The 17,007-nt window shown below is 52.7% G+C and overlaps 1 protein-coding gene across 3 annotated transcripts in view; it reads left to right on the top strand.

The window, feature by feature from the left end:
• GNAO1 (G protein subunit alpha o1) overlaps window positions 1-9,575 on the top strand; it is a 114,941-nt gene extending 105,366 nt beyond the window's left edge. The window contains exons 7-8 of one of the 3 annotated variants that reach the window (XM_015873859.3): window positions 5,979-6,132; window positions 7,911-9,575. In XM_015873859.3, coding sequence (XP_015729345.2) covers window positions 5,979-6,132; window positions 7,911-8,098 — 342 coding nt within the window. In that variant the 3' untranslated portion in view covers window positions 8,099-9,575. Of the gene's footprint in view, window positions 1-1,240; window positions 3,941-5,978; window positions 6,133-7,910 lie in introns of those variants that run through there. The other 2 variants (XM_085551646.1, XM_015873858.3) reach the window with 2 other exon arrangements.
• The last annotated feature ends 7,432 nt before the right edge of the window (window positions 9,576-17,007 follow it).

The following is a 17,007-nucleotide window of genomic DNA, read 5'->3' as shown; positions in this document are numbered from 1 at the left end:
CCCATCCCAGGCTGAGCCATTGCAGCCCTTTCAAGCTCTCAGCATACCCCGGATTCCCTCAAGGTGCCATTCTAGAAGCCCAGCCCAGAAAGCCCATAGTAAAAGCCTTGTAGCACTGGGAAAAGCAACATGAAGTGGAAAGTTGCCCTGGAGTCAAAAAAGAATATTTGCTGAAAGCTTGTGAATCAGGCAAGTGGGATTCTGACATCAAAAGTCGGTTACACAAAATGCTTTTAATGAAATGAAGTTTGTGATGTCCATTAGTTCTGCTGGCAGAGAATTATTAGAGGGATGCATTCACAAATGTGCTAGCTGCATGCTAGAGAACTGCCTGCTTTCATCCCCTTAATTCACCTGCGCTTTCAGCTAATCCGCAGTGCTCAGCTGCACAGCAGCACAATCCGAGCTGTGCTCTGAGCCATGTTGGTGTTTGTGATTCCGGCCATCCAGGATCTAAATCCCGTGGCCTTGAGTGACCAGCATCCCTGCATCTCCCAGCATCCTGTCTGTGCTCAACGCATGGACCTGGCCTAAACTCTGCAGAGCTCCTCATTCAGCATCCTTCTCCTGGCACACGTCCTTATCATACTTCAAATCTTGTGGCCCCCATGTTTTCAGTGGGTGCACAGATAACAGCCACTCCTTGTTGCCTTAATAACAGTCCCAGGGAGAGCTTCACTATCCTGTAACAGTGTCTCCCTAGGGGTTGGACCTGATGATCCTTATGGGTCCGTTTCAACTCCGGATATTTGGTGATTCTATCGAAACACCAACTGAGGGAAAAGGATCCAAGCGTGGATCCATGCAGGGGCTGGGAAAGCTGAGCCTCCCAGATCTGTGCCAGGTGGAGCTGTCAGCCAGGGCAGTGTCTGTCATCCAGGATGGCTATTTTGATGCTGGGTGGCCACCCTTGAGCTTCTTACAACACTGCCCAAAGTGTAAAGGCCGAGGTTGGTCACAGAGACTTGTAACGAGGAACCCCCTGTGGCGCGGTTTTGGCCATGCAGTCTTGTCATCCAGAAGGCCCAGTGAGGTGATGGATGCTTCATCCCTGGAGTCATATGAGGTCAGGCTGGACAGGGCCCTTCTTTGATTCTGAGTGAGCACTGTTGTCTTTCAAAAGACAGACAGAACCACCAACACTTCTTTGTAGCGTGGTGCCCTGGGATGCTGTGCTGCAGTTGCAGGTCTACGGGCACACCCTAACCAGCTCTTCCCCTTTGGGCTCATCTCTCTGCAGGCCCCAGCTCCTTCACTGAGGCAGTGGCATACATCCAGGCGCAGTATGAGAGCAAGAACAAGTCTCCCAACAAGGAGATCTACACACACATCACCTGTGCCACCGACACCAACAACATCCAGTTCGTCTTCGACGCCGTCACGGATGTCATCATCGCCAACAACCTGCGGGGCTGCGGACTCTACTGAGGCCTCAGCAGACAGGTCCCCCTCCTGCTTCCCCTCCTTGGAGGGTGATGAGGAAGGAACACGTGAACCCTTCCCTCTGCCCAGAACTGCAGCGTTCCACCTTCCCCGGCCCCCTCCCAGCTTATTTGGGTTTCTTTTCAGTGAATTCCCCTTGCTGCCTCTTTCTGCTCCTCCATTCCCACTTGCAGTGCTGTAGAAGGAGCTGATGCATTCCCCACAAAGTGCATTTAAACTGCCAAAAAACAGTAATACCCCATTTAAAAAAAATAATAATCAAAGCCTTAAAATATTTGTCAGCAGTGGCATAGTTTGGATCCAAACCCATTTTTTGTTTTTTTTCTCCTTGAAATTGAGTGATATTTGTAACTCTTGTTATTTATCTCTTCCAAAATTGCCATTTCCTGGGCAGCAGTGAATCGTTTTGATCCCATGGCTCCATATCCTGCCCTAGGAGCCCCAGGAAGAGCCCCAGCAGCCCAGCTCTGTGCTCCCCCCTCTATCAGTGACGCAGCCACCAGGGCCCAAGTGAAACTGGCACAGATACAGCACCTCCTAAGTGTTGCCTAAAACTGTTGCAGATAACAGTTTTACCTCAGTATTTTCAGAATTAATGTTAAGACCTGCCTGGTGCTCCCAGTAAAGTGGTTCCTGCCCCCAGCCCTGCTGTGCTTTGCTGGGTCCTATGTGGAATGGCTGTAGGGAAGTGCCCATGGTGGGGACTTCCCTGTGTGCCAAGGTAGGACATGTGTGCCAGCCAGCTCTCTGTGCATGTCATGGTGGCCCTGGGGATGCTGGTGGCAACCTGTAGCCCTCTGCCCCACAGTGCCCCAGTGGGGACAGCAGAGAGATGTCCCAGAGCCCTTCCAGACTGGCTGCAGTGCTGATGTTCCTAACCTCAGCCCTGGAACACCAGAAATATTCATACTGGTTTCCTGCAGCCAGGCTGTACCTGGAAGGCAGGGAGGCGCTTTTGGAAGCCCCATTGGAAGCCAGCAGCAGCTGGTGGATTTGTTACTCATGCCCTTGCATCCTGGAGGGGTGGCTCCAGGGTCAGCATTCCCATCAGGTCACCTGCCAGCCAGCAGACAGGGAAGGTTGACCTGTCTGCTTCGAGGGGAGGGAGCTGAGCTGAGCCAAGTGATGGAGCAGGAAAAGTGCAAGGAGAGGGTAAGAGGGGAGAGCAGGGGACAGGTGAGTGAGAAGGGGCTGGGGAGCTTGGGTTGGAGACAGAAGTTGCAAAAGGACATTAAGGGAGGTGGAAGCAGCAGGAAGGAGAGGCTGAAGGGCTGAATAGAGCTGTTAGTTCCAAGTGTTAACTTAAGTGTATGAAACAGCTCCAGCACAGAGCACCTCATGTGCAGTGTCTGAGTGCCTTCACCAGCAGCAAGGCTTTGTTAAGCTCCATCAGCAGAATCCACTCAGCAGCACATGGGGTTTGGAGATGCGCTGTTTCCACACCTTACTGTGCCTGATATTTTCTCCAGTTCACCAAGACACAGAGACTGTCTCCAGTGAAGGCAGCACCAAACCAAAGCTGTGAGAGGGTCCAGCATGGAGCATGCAGGGATATTTTTGGGGAAGAAAGTGTGAATTAACCCCGGATGTGGCTGGGTCACCACTCCCCAATGACTGTGTGCCCTGAGAGCAGCCCAAGGGCCAGCCCAGGCAGTGTCCCCATGTTGGGGAGTGGGGGCAGGAAGCAGTGCTGCACATGGAGCCTTTCCTTTCCTTTGGCATTTTGTACATCTAAAGCTCCATTCCAGCTGTTGCTGCTGGTGTTCTGTTCCCTCCTTCCCAACAGATGTGCCTTCTGTGGGGTACCACATACAGAGCACACTGTGGGGTCCCAGGAGAAAGGGAGAACCTGGTGCTGCTCTGTATGCAGTGAGAGAACCGGGTGCAGGGAAATGGCAAGACTCCATCAGCTTCCTCAGCTGAAGAGCAGTTCCAAAGATGCAGAATCCTGCAGGAGAAAAACCTTTCCAGGGGCTGATAGCAATAAGCACACACCCACAAGCACACCTGAATGCACAGCCACGTGCTCAAAAGGCCACATCTCCTGAGCCCCTGGGCAGCCCCTCAGAGAGAGCAGCACAGCTGTGCAAATTACCCCGCAGAGACAGGAGCTCTGGCAGCACTCAGCGCCCCGCAGTGCCTTCACGGTGACCAGAGCAGCCTCAGCCCTTTCAGAGCTGAAAGAGGAACCCCCACCCTACTAAAACCCCGCTCCCAATGCAGCACCCTCTCCCCACTCCTCCTTTCCCCCTGCAGCTCGACACAGGAGCAGTGACCATCACCGTGGCTCTGGGCGCAGTCCCCTCCTCCCGCTGGACCGCCGAGCCGCTCCTCCCGCATGTCTGATGGCCCCAACTGCATTAACTGTAATTTTGTACGAAGAGTGACTGTCCATTGGTTTAATAGAATGGTAGCTATTGTAATAATTTATTGGCTGTCAGTAATGTATTTATTAGTTACAAAATGTTAATAAAGTGCCAGCTCTTTTCTAGTGTGAGAGGGTTTTATTGGGTCTCCCTTGGCATGTTCTGCTTCTTGGCCCCAGCATTGGCCATTCTTCTGCTCGGTACACTCAGTAGCCGTCCGTATGCTGTGTCTCCTGCCCTGGACTTGCTCCTGGAAGAGCACTGACAAAAGATGAATCCAGAAGGTGAGAGATCTTCACCCCAACATGGCTGTATCTGCAGTGTGCATCGCCAGCGCAAGTGGCCAAATGCAACAATGCCAGAGTGAAGAAGACCCGGCCTTCTGCAAGTCTTTCCCATTGCAAGCATCTGCATGAAAGGCATTCAGACAAACCACAGCGATTTTGGCAGTACGCAAATGGCATCCTCTGCTTGCTGGCAGCATTGCCTCGAGCCTTCCTCCAGCATTGTGGCTGCACACCCAGCACAAGCAGCGAGCGTTGCGATGTTTTACCTCTGTCAATCAGCGCCAGCACAGCGACAGAAGAGCTATTTCTGGTCCATTTCTGCAAATCGTGCTTCTCCCCCACCACGGTGACACAATACTTGGAGCACCTTTCGGTCCCCTCAAAATAACACTCGTGTCACTTTGTTCTTTTGTGTTTGATCCAAAGGGCTTCCATTACCAGAGGCAAGAAATAGAAAGCATGAATACCAGTTTGAAGAAAGGAAGGGAAAATTTTCCATCAGCCTCAGCATAGGAAAATGAGCTGTCATTGCTGCTGCCTTCACTGTGTTCAGTGCTGAGGCTTCGGCAGGACCTGGCCTCACAGCCACCTCTTTCAGAGCTAAGGGCCAGCTCCTGGAGCACCACTGGCTCAGGAAGAGGGGCTTTGCTTTGTGTATTTGACCTGGAGGTTTCCTGACGTCTCCTCCAGGATGGTGTCCTGCGTGGGAGTCTGGAAGTCATCGGGGCTGTTCTCAATGCATCTGGGGCTTCCAACCCCCAGGCACAGCCTTTGTTTCCACCACTCCTTTACAATGTACGTGTGGAATGAAGTGGGGTGAACAAGGAAATGAAGCCTGCCCTGCTGCCTGTGGGAAAACCTCCGGCCCTTTTGCAAAGGCTGCTTAGCCAAGGCTAGAAAAGCCACACCCACTTGTGATGGTTTGTTTTCCAATCAATAGTAGTTTTTTATACGTAAGTATTTTAAAAGTGTAAGGATCAGATGAGGACCAGAAGCTCTGGAAAGCGGCTGCTTGGCATTCACAGCTCCACTTCGCCAAGGAAACGACAGCATAATCTCAAAGCCTTTCGAGATGAAATCAGACATCTGCTAAATTTTGCATGCAAAAGCTGCAGCTGAAGTGTAGCTAAGAAAATGACTCACTAATAAAACATTCATGGAAAACTCCAAAATGTGTAATTGGGTCATCATTTCATTAGGGAGCATCTGCACGCTCCTGGATGGCGAAGGAGCACTGCTCCCCGACTGCCAGGCCCACAGCCCTGCAGCCCCTCGGCATCGCCTCCTCCTGCTCTCCTGTCCCTCTGTCTCTCTGCTAACAGCTCCCAAGCACAGGGAAACAAGCCGGGTGTGGTTTGCTCACGCATGAAAGGATGACTAAAAAACGCGGCTTTTAGCGGTTTCCTCTGTGTTCCTGCTCAAGCTCTCGCATGCTTTAAGCAGCCCCAGAGCAGCCCAGGAGGTGGTCTCAGCAGCTCCCTTTGTGCCCTGCATTGCTCAGCTGGGAGCTGTGGTTCCCTGAGGCTGAAGATGTGGCAGGGGGCTCCATGGGGCAGCACCTGTGCTGTGATCCATTGTGATGGCACCGTGTGGCCCCACAGGTGGGTCACCTCAGAGCCCGCAGCCCCTTCCCCAGCCCTCTCTTTGGGCAGATGATGAACCAACAGCTCTTTTCCCACTGTTTCTTGTGACTCTGGCATCATCCCTGCCAGGCAGGGGGCAGTGGAGGAGAAGCTGCAGTTCCTGTGCCCCACCTCATCCCTACCCCTCTGACTGTGCGGGTTCTGCTTCCTAACCATTTCAGTGTGGGAAAACCAGTTCTCCTCTCCTCTAACTCTCTCTCTTTGCCTTTCTCTCCTCCTCTCCGTGCTCCCTGTTGTAGAACCGCATGCATGAATCTCTCATGCTCTTCGACTCCATCTGTAACAACAAATTCTTCATTGATACCTCCATCATTCTCTTCCTCAACAAGAAAGACCTATTTGCCGAGAAGATCAAGAAGTCCCCCCTGACCATCTGCTTCCCCGAGTATGCAGGTAGGTGTGGGGCTGTAGCTCAGGGTTGGGGAGGGGCAGGGATGCTGAGGCATCTCTAGGGGTGCACCAGCCCTGGGCATCCCTTGGGGTCTTGTTTATGTTTGGTGAATTCCTGTGGTGAGGGGTGAGAGCATCCCGGTGCATCCCAAGTGCAGAAAGCTCTGCTCTCTGAAGCGCTGTGAACGCCTTCACCAGCATCTCTGCTGCTTGTGGTAATGCGGTTCTCCTACTTCTGTCTATGGGGCTTGCAAGGCACTCACTGGCCATGGGTCAGTTGTTCTCTCCCCATGCAACACCAGCCCCACAGAGAGGCTGTTGGGTTGTCTGTATCCACCCAAGGCCACCATTGGCATGGAGGAGACCAGGGCAATGAGGCTGTGGTCAGCGTTCTCCTACACTTGGCCATGCTGATTTATCCTGGGGGGAAGGAGTCTCTGCAGTGGAAATCTTTCACATCAGAGGATATTCATATGTTTCTTTAAAAAGAGCAACTGAAACCAACATGGGCTGGGGGGGAATCCAAGAAAACACCATAAAAAGATGTCTGCTCTGAGTACTTTAATGGAAAGAAAATATCTCCTGCCTGAGGAGCTCCAGCACCTCCCATGTGGGCTTTGTGCCCCTGCCCTGGTGCACCCCTATGCCCCCATGGGCACCCTGGGGCAACATGGATGGGCCCTGACACAACGTTCCAGCACGGACACAGCACCACTGGCACAGTCCTTTCTGGCCAGCCCCCAAAGCACATCAGCCCATTCTTCATCCCCAGGGCTGGAGGCAGCCCTACAACCACATCCTGTGCCTGGAAGGAGGGGAAGTGGTGCGCTTGAAAAGGAAACTAAATCTGCAGATAACAGCAACTCTCCCAAAGGCGATTTCAGGGGCATAATTCAGGCTTTGTGGCTCCCTGCGAGGAGCCTGGTGCAGCCGCTTTTATTGCTGTAAGCAGATTAATGCCATAATGCACATTTTTCGACCCGAACATCTGGCCCTCCTCCATCCTGCAAAGCTCCCCAAAGCACCAAGCAAAGGGCACTGGTGCAGCATCGTTGGGCTCCCACCCACCGCCAGGTGCCTCTGGCCCACCCCAAGCAAATCCCTTGTCCCACCGTAAGGGTACCCATGGGTGATGGTCGAGGGGGCACCTAATGGACATCCCAGTCCTTTCCACTGATGCTTGGCCCTGGGGCTGCCCAAGACTATGGGATGTGCCACTGGGACTCATTGGTGCTGCTGGGATGGGCATCTCTGGAGGTGAATGGATATCACAATGATGGATGGGCAACACGAGGATGGATGGGCATCCTTGGGGATGGATTGGCACCGCTGGGGATGGGTGGGCATCCCTTGGGGAAGGTTGGGTGCCCTCCATCACAGACTCCATTTGCTGGGGGGAAAAGGGGGGTGTGGGGGGGCACATTTGTGGCACCCAGGGAGGGAGGAGCCTGTGGCAGAACCCAACTGCTAGCAAAGAGGGAGGAAAGAGGTAAATGCTGGGGGAAAAGGGGGGGAGGAGGGGGCATGAGGGGGAAAAGGAGAAATTGGAGTGTGAAATGGGGGGGAAAGGGGAGATGGGGCAAAAAGGGCCGTTCCTGCAAAGTCATCAGCCCCATGGTGCCAGGGCACAAGGTTGAGATCTGGGCTCCCATGGAAGAAAGCTGAATTAGCTAAGAAAAATGGAATAATAAAAACCATAGTTTGGGGCTGTTCCTTCCCCAGTGAGCACCAGCTCAGCGGGGTCCAACCTGATGTCCCCCTGCTGTCCCCTGTGCCCGCAGGTCCAAATACCTATGAGGACGCGGCTGCCTACATCCAAGCACAATTCGAGAGCAAAAACCGCTCCCCCAACAAGGAGATTTACTGCCACATGACGTGCGCCACGGACACAAACAACATCCAGGTGGTGTTCGACGCCGTCACTGACATCATCATCGCCAACAACCTGCGGGGCTGCGGCTTGTACTGAGCCCTGCCATGGAGCGGGGCCCCGCACACCCACCCACACCGCACCACACACACTGAGCGCGACGGGAGAAACAGCGGGACGGAAACAAAGTCGTAACCATAATCATGAGAGTTGGTAAATAAAAAGGCGTAAGGAAATGATATATATACGTATATATATATATACAAACAAAACAAATCCACCACCACCTTTCCGTTGGTCTCAGAGCCATGGGCAGGAGGGGGGAACCTTCCCACTCGCTCTGGGATTCAGGCTTTTTGGGTTATTTTTTTCTCTTTTTGTTTCTTTGTTTCTAATGTAATTTCTCTGTGGGGTGAATGGGTTTGTTCCCTACTGAAGGGTGGTTTATTTTATTTTATTTTATTTTATTTTATTTTATTTTATTTTATTTTATTTTATTTTAAAGAGGGAAATGGTAGCAATGGCTCTGGCCAACAAGGAGCTGAGCTGAAGCCCTTCTCCCATCCATCCCGCAGTGGTTGGGCAGGGCACACAGCAGCACTCAGTGCAGGCGGGGACGAGCTGCCATCCGCTCTCCTCTTCTTGGGCTTTTTCTTTTCATTCCTTTTTAATCTCCCCCTCATGTAAGCGACCCCCCCACTCCCCGGTCGGGAGCCAGGGGTGCCGGCCGTGCCGTTCTCCATTCCGGGGTCTTTTCCCCCATCTCCCCCCATGCAGAAGCACAGCCCTCCCAGCTCCCATCACAACGGCGCTGCCTCTCTTGTCATTGGGGTTGACGTGGGGGCTCCAGGCAGGGGGTGTCCATCAATATACAGGTTGGGTTTTTCTTTCTTTCGCTTTTTTTTTTTTTTTGTTGTTGTTGTTGTTCATTTTGTTTCATTTAGGGTAATTTTGGGCTTTTTATTTTTCATTTATAACTCTTTCCAGTGGATGCTTTTCTGTGCTGCTTTTTTCTTCACACTCCCCCCCAATCCCTCCACTCCTCCCTTTTAGTGAATGGTGTTTTTTCTCTCATGTGGGGATGTTTGTGCTGCAAAGAAGAAAAAAAAAAAAAAAAAAAAAGAAAAAAATCTTAAAAAAATAACATTAAAAAAGATAAAAAATAATAATTAAAAAAAAAGCAAGAAGGAAAAATAATTTACAAATTTTAAATCCACACCAAAACACAAAAAAAAAAGCTAAAAAAAGTAAGGAATGTAGTGTTTACATTACAGCCACAGTTTTCATGAGCGACCCTTCGCCATTTCTACTTTGATGAGTACCGAGATGTCGTCACCGTTTCACTTTTAAGAGTTACCTTTGCTGAAGACGAGCAGTCACACCTGTTGAAAAGGAAATTAATAAATAAAGAGGAAACTACAAATATTATATATATATATATATAAAGCGCCAGGTCTTTCTAAGCCTTTCTATTACCAATCAGTGAGGTTTCTGTGATATATTACACACTGCCAATCTCTTTCTCTGACTAATGGAAAATTCATGTGTAGCTCAATAAAGAGAATGTTTGTCTGTACTCTGGGCTCTCCCCTCTGTGTCTCCGCCTGCTTCTTTCCACACTCCCTCTTCACTTCTCCCACCAAGGGAAGGGGAAAAAAATGACAAAAATCACCTGTTTTTTGTTGGGTTTTTTTGAGCACATAGAATTGGCATCAGTGCAGCCCAAGAGCCCCACACTGGTACCTGGGGCCTCAGTGCTTCTCCAGGGCAGGGGGTGTTTGAACCATGGAAGCACACAGCAACAGTGAGCAGAGCTGAATCTAAGGGAGAAGGGATGGAGTCGTACAGACACGGAAGCACTGAGGATGGAAAAGACCTTTCAGATTGTCAGTTCCAACCCCAACCCGCTGCCCATTTCCCTCAGTGCCATGTCCCCACAGTTCTTGATCACATTCAGGGGTGGGGAATCCCCCACCTCCCTGGGCAGCCCCTGCCGCTGTCTCACAGCTCTTCTGGAGAAGGGATTGTCCCTAATTCCCAACCTGAAGCTCCCTCTTGCCCTCACTGCTCTACAAGCAGATCTGGCATGTCCCCCATTCTCTGACCTGTCCCCTGTCCATGGCACCGAGCTCCTCCCCAAATCCCTGCCACATCGCTGGGCAAGGGATGGAGCATCTTAAGGATAAGGGCACTTAGCTGATGCCATAATTCCACACATGGCTTTTTCCACACCTGAGCTTTTGATTTCTTTCTTTCTTACACGGAAATATAGTGCTGGAAATAGGTGGAGACGGGAGGTTTCTGAGGCTGGTTTGCCGGCGCACGCTGCCATCTGCAGCCCCACGCGGGAGGAGACATGACCAAGGAATCGTACATTATACAAAGCATCCCACCCGCTAACCAAGCACAATATCAATTGGGAACAAGCCCTGCTGATGGCCGTACTTTGTGGCACAGTGCCCACTGCATCCCCAGGGTTGTCCTACGGGGCCCTGCAACTGCTTTTCTGTCTTGGGGGAGAAATGATGACGTCCTTGGACATCTTGGGACATCACTGAAACAATATTAATTACAACCCAGGCAACACACATCCCATCTCCATCCCATATCCATTCCCATCTCTAACCCATCTCCACCTCTATCCCATTCCATCCCCACCCCTATCTCCATCCTATCTTAATCTCTAATCCCATCTCCACCCCCTGCCTCTATCCCATGCTGATCTCTATCCCATCTCCACCTGTATTCCACCCCCAGCCCATCCCCAGCTATATTTCCTTCATATCTTTATTCCAACCAGCCCCCATCCAATTCCCATCCTCTCCCCATCCCCATTCCATCTCATTTTCTTCCTCATCCTCATTCCATTCTACCAACATCCCCATTCCCATCCCATCCCACTTCATTATCAGACTGTCCCCATACTCATTCCACCCTATCCCCATCCCCTTCCCATCTCATTCTCATCCCCGCCCCCATCCCCAGCTGAACCCCGTCCCCATCCCATCCTCATCCCTATCCTCACCAGCATTCCCATCACTGCCCCCTTCCCCATCCCCTCCCATCCCACCCTTTGATCTATGACCATCTCTGACATGTCCCCTGTTCGTGCCCCCAGCTCCGCTATGTTTGGGGACCATTTCAATTTCCGATGGCATTACGTCACACCCCACTGGTGACGTCACGCTGGTGCGGCTTCATCTCACGGCCGCCAGGGGGCGCCATAGTGCCGAGGAAGGCGCGTTTTTTCCCTCTTTTTTTTTTTTTTTTTTTTTGTGGTTTTATAGTTTTTAATTCTCAGGTTTTGAAAATTTCAATTTCAATCTGTTGTTTTATCCCTTTTTCCCATTTTACTATTTCCTTTGTAGTGTTTTCCTTTTCAGTATTTCTATTTTCTACCCCGCAGATCTCAGTACTTTTTTACTGTATTGTCAGCGCTTTCATAATTTTATTTTTTACCATTATTATTTTATTTTGCAGCGTTTTTATTTACTAATCTTCTTGTTTTATAACTTCCTGTATTACGGCCGGCTGTGCCATTGCCCAAAATAAAACCCCCTTCCAATCACAGTTTTGGTTTTTGGAAAGGAAGCCCGGCCGAAGGAATAATTCACATCGACGGGAGCTCAAAATCCTTAAGAATTCACCTTCTCTTTGGTGCCCACAAACCGTGCGGAGTGTAACGAGAACCAGCCCCGCAACTGGGCTTCCCCCGCCCGGGGACGGCCCGGGACTGCCCGGGGGTGGCCCGGACCACACAAAGCGCCGTTCCCTCCGCCTCGGGGCGAGAAAAATGCTCGAAATCCTCCAATGTAACCGAGGTTCCGCGCTCCGCAAATTCCAGGGAGAGCTCCAAGAAATCCGCTGTAGGGACAAAACGTGTGGGGTGGGACCTCCGAGGAGCGGCGGGTGGGGGGAGTTCTGGCTTTCCCCTAACGCTGTGCGGAGGGGAACTGAGGGGGGCAAAGCAGGGCGGGGGTGTCTCCTCATTTAACCTGGGCGGAGGTGGTCACCGAGCTGCGTTAAAGGGACTGACAGGGCCGGGTTTCATGGACTCACAGAATCACTGAGGTTGGAAAAGAGCTGAGAACTCCTCAGGTCCAATCCCAGCCCACCGCCCGCGTCCCTCAGTGCCACATCCCCACGGCTCTGGGGCAGCTCCAGGGACGGGGACTCCTCCCCATCCTTGGGCAGCTGCGCCGTTGCCTCGCTGCAGAAACTGGGAGCAGAAATTATTCCTGGTATCTGACCTGAATGTTCCCTGGTGCAACTGAAGGCTCTCCCAAATGACTCCCAGCCCAATTATTCTTCAAGAATAAAGGGAAAAGCCCAGCCAGCCTCCTACTGACTCATGTGCTGGCAGCTGGGCAGTGCCGCATGGCAGCACACAGAGCTGCACAGCCTCCACTGCCAGCCCCGCTTCCCTGGCCCCTCATTATATTCCATTTCAAGATTATTGTGGGATAATTGCATTATGGACAGCTACAACCGCACATTATGGGTCCATCTCAGCCGAGGCAGGAGGTGGAGCTCACTGCAGGCCCTGGGGATCAAGCTCCAGTCCTGCTGATGTCAAGTTCAGGATGGATCCCCCCCTGCCCCTGCCCTGCTCCACAGGGCTGCAGCAAAACAGACGCGTGGCACAGGGCAGCCATGGGATTTGCTCTTTTAGCTGTAAGATGCAGCATCATGCTGCTGGCTGCACCCCAGGGCAGATTCCCCATTGCTGCTGCCCAGCTCACTGTGTGCACATTGCAGCCTGCAGATCAAACCAGAACTCTACACGTGGTACTGAAAGGGGCACAGCTGCAGCAGCATGTGTGCAGATGTATCTGAGGATGTGCAGCAATAGCATGAAATGGAGTTGGGAGCGACACTCCAGGAGCTGCAGCAGGGAGCAGGGCAAGCCAAGGGCGTGCACAGACTCACCAACAGTAGTGTCTGGGGGTCTTCCCTACTCTGAATGCTCGCTCACACTTTAGCTAATCTCTAATCTGTGTGCAGCAGTGCCTTGAGCTTCCCACAGGAACAACACATGGATGGATGTGGGGTCCTGCTTGGAGCTGGGTCTGTGAGAGATCTGGACCGGTGCTGGCTTTGGGGATGCTGTAGGTGTGGGAGCCACACAGCACTTGTCACTGTGAGTCCCAATGGAGGAACCTGATGAGGTCTTGTGTCACCGCTGGCTTTGCAGATGAGGAATGGAGGCAGGGACTGAGGCCAGATCACTGCTCCTGCTGCCTCTCACATCTTCAGCTCCACTGGAACCACCCTGTACCACCAGGCCCTGCTCCAATCTGCAGTGCCAAGTGACAGTGATCTATCATTACTGCTAATATCATCACCATCTCCATCATCACCCCACTATTCCCAACACACAGCCAACCCCTGTCAGAACATCAGTGCCCCCCACGTAGCACACAGCTCAGTGCTGATGGCGTGGCTCCATTGGTGTGGGAATGGCTGTGGTCCCACCCCACGTCCCCCCATTGCTCCCTGCTCTGCTCCAGGGGTGAAAGCAGCCCCCTCACTTTCTCCCTGAGGGGAAGTGGCCATTAGGAATTATTCCTGTTGTGAAGGATGGGGGTGAAAAAACACCACCACAACACGGCCTGGGATAATTGAATGAAAATTTAATGAGTGCTTGCTAGAATGTGTTAGGAGAAATGGCAATCGATAGAAAGCTGATTTCCAGCGTTCGGCACAAACTGAACCCAGCATGTGCCAGTCAAAATGGGATGCGATGGGTCTGAAGTGGAACAGAATGGACCGGAGGTGGAGTGGGTGGATCTGAGGTGGGACAAGATGGATCTGAGGTGGGTTGGGATGGATTTGAGGTGTTCCCCAAAGCGCCCAGCCAGGCACACTCGTGCCCCACCATTCCTTCTGCCTTGCATACAAAGGGCCCTTTTGTTACAGTTCACATCCTGGAAGCACTTAATGGCATTTTTATTTTTAATCCATCCCATGTGTTATGTTTGGATGGATGCGGCAGGGCTGCACTCACAGCTTAACCTGCTGACAGCACAGGAGAGATGCAGTTGGGATGCATTTGAGACGTGTTTGGAACGTGTCTGGGATGCATTCAGGATATGCTTGGGATGCATTTGGGATGTGCTCAGGATGCATTTGGGATATACAAGGAGTGTTTCCCTCACTGATGAGCACTGAGGTGGCCTTGCAGCTCCTTGTTGGTCCCACCCAAGTACCCGCGTGTCAGAACCATCAGCCCCATTGCCTCCCAGGGAGCTGGGTCGGGGCCATCATTGCTGTGCAGAGCAGCAGAGCGCTGCCTGCCTGTCCCTGGAGCCCGGGGTGGGGACACAGCAGTGAAGCAGTGCGGAGGAGCCAGTGAGCACATCTGGAGCCTCTGATAACTCAGGCCCCGGAGAACACATCGCTGACACCCACACAAAGCCTTTGTGCAAGCGCTCAGAAGTGCTTGGTTCCCAATCTGTGGGTTTCTGCTCTAACAAGCACCAGATTTTATTTGGAACATCAGACAGGCCTTGTTTCGCTGCTCTGCAAAGCAGGAAGCAGGAGCTGAGGCTGCAGTGTGCATCACGAGGACAGCACAATCCAGGGTGGGTTCTGATGTGCTTTATAAAATGCAATTCCTTGAGAAGAACTTCAACTGGGAAGTTACCAAACCCCCATTTTGTCAGAGATTTGCAACGAAGCCCCAAAAGCAGAGGAAAATTCTGCCCTGGGTGGTTTCCAGCAGTGCGTGCAGTGCAGACGGTGCCCAAGCACTGCATTTGTTTTGTCACCGGGAACAGCATCTCTCAGAGCTGCCTCGGGCAGCGCCAGCCCCAGCCACTCCCTGAGAAAAAAACTCGTTGGATAAACTGTGAAGAGCCGGGAGACAAACATCCCATTCACCGGGCTCCTGGAAAACACCGCAGGATCAAAGCTGCTGCCAAACCTGCTGCAGCGAGGCCAACTCTCCCCTGTCATGTCTGGGTGCTAACTTTGCACCAAAGGGGGCATGGGGATGTGCAGGGGAAAAAAGGACAGGGGAGCTGGGATGGTGAGCTGAGCTATCTTGGTGTAAGGTGATGATGTGAGGAGAAATGGGAACGAAGAAGTTCCAGTGAGAAACAGAGGGGGAAATGAGGCTGCTTTGGGTCTGGGTGAGTTTCATTGGGGATGTGATGCTGTGCTTTGGAACTGGGGCTTGGGGACACGTGGGTGATGTGCAGAGATGAGCAGTGCTGAGGGACTACGGGACTGGGCCCTGCTCAGCCCTGCTCCTGCCTGGCAGGGAGAACTGCCCGTGTGTGTGAGCTGCATGCATGGGCACCCCCTCTACCCACATGGTCTGTGCACATCCCTGTGTTAGTGCACATCCCTGCACACATACATGTTTCATCTCCTACATACACCCTTCCACCCACATGTACCCCTGCACAGCACAGCACTGCAGCCATGCATTCTCCAGCTCTTACACACACCCCTGCACCCATGCAGCCCTGCCCCCAGGTGCATCCCTGCACCCTGCAGCGTCGCACCCAGCCCAGCATGCCAGCACCCTTCCCTTCACCACACAACAGCCCTACGCCCACCTTTACAGGGCAAGTTTCAGGTCTCTCCAAAGAGCTGCAGAGGGGACACTTCTTTCCCTGTGTGCTGACTCTCTGGGGGCAGCGCTACAGCAGTGCAGCCTGGGAGGGTGTGAGGGTGCAGGAAGGGAAGCACCAATTTTTGCAGGGCAGTGTGCTGGCAGGGATGCAGGTGCTTATCATGTATATAGAGCCTATCGTGTACGCAACGCCGTGATGCAAATTATGCCTGTAATGCAAATAAAAGCCCTTTGCAAAGCACGCGCCTTCTTCCCTCTGCTCGTTTTAAAGCTCTGCTATTGATTTTTGCAAGCAGAACACTGACATGCAGGGAATGCCTCCAGGGTGGGCTGGTGGTACCGGTGACATTGGGGTCCTCGTGCACCCACTGATGCCCCAGGGCACTGCTGAGCCCTGGGATGCGTTTGCTCCCTGGAGGCCCAGAGCCACCTCCCCCACCCCGGCTGGGCGCTGCTCTGCCCAAAGGGGCACATTCCCATGGGTCGGCTGTGGGAGGTTTATCAGAACATCCCGCAGGCTTTCAGACAGCAAAGGGGCGAACGCTCGGTTAGAAAAAAAGGGTTCGGTTGTTTGGTTGCTGGTTCTTTTTGTTGGTGGTGTTCTTTTTCCCTGGGTCTGAAAGACGCGGCTGAGTCATCTCTCACCTTTCCCCAGCGAGACATCTGAGGCGCTTTTAAAGAAAGTCAAGGCACGAACAGACCCGAGCAGCTCCGGACGCTCCCGGCGCTCCCGGCGGTGCCGTTTCCCAGCGCGGAGCTGCCCGGGCCGTGCCCCCCCCGGCTCTGCCCCCGCCGAGGTCCCGCGGCCGCGCTCCGTAATGAGCCGCACCCGGCGGTGGAGCCGCGGCCCCCGCGCTGACCCCTCGCGGCTGTTTGCAGCGCACAGGGCTGCGGAGGCAATTAGCGGTGTTTAAGCAAAGAAATAAAGCAGCAGCGCTGTACCTAGAGATTCTTCTGAGGGCCGGAGCCTCGACAGAAAGATCCATTGCCTCGGCGCTGCTGTCAGAATAAATGACCCTCCCGAGAGAAGTGTTTTTGAGGCTTTTTCTGCCCCACTGGACATAATTTAAGGAATGCATTACCACCAGAAATCACTAATTTTAGCCAGCAGATAAGTTGAAAAGGGTCGTATTTTTCCTTGTACGCTCCAAGACAGAGGATATGTTATTAGAGAGCTGTAATGCAAACAGTTGTTCTGATGTGAGGAGACCGTCAGCAGCCCCAATTAGGCTCAGGCAGCGAGCTCCCCTATGCACAGAGGGGTTGTGAACCTCTGCCGTTGTGCTTGGAGCATCCATCCCCGCGCCTACCAGCTCAGTCCCAAGGGTGAGGTGCTGCCCAGCTCTGGAGGGTGGGGGTCGGGGCTGACAGGGACTGTAGGAGGGCCCTTAAAGCACTTTCAGAACTTGAAATGCCATCCTAGCTT

Source organism: Coturnix japonica, chromosome 6 (assembly GCF_054131305.1).
Source record: "Coturnix japonica strain WE chromosome 6, WE-NBRP24, whole genome shotgun sequence".
NCBI classification, from domain to species: domain Eukaryota; kingdom Metazoa; phylum Chordata; class Aves; order Galliformes; family Phasianidae; genus Coturnix; species Coturnix japonica.
This window is presented reverse-complemented; position numbering and strand designations above follow the sequence as displayed.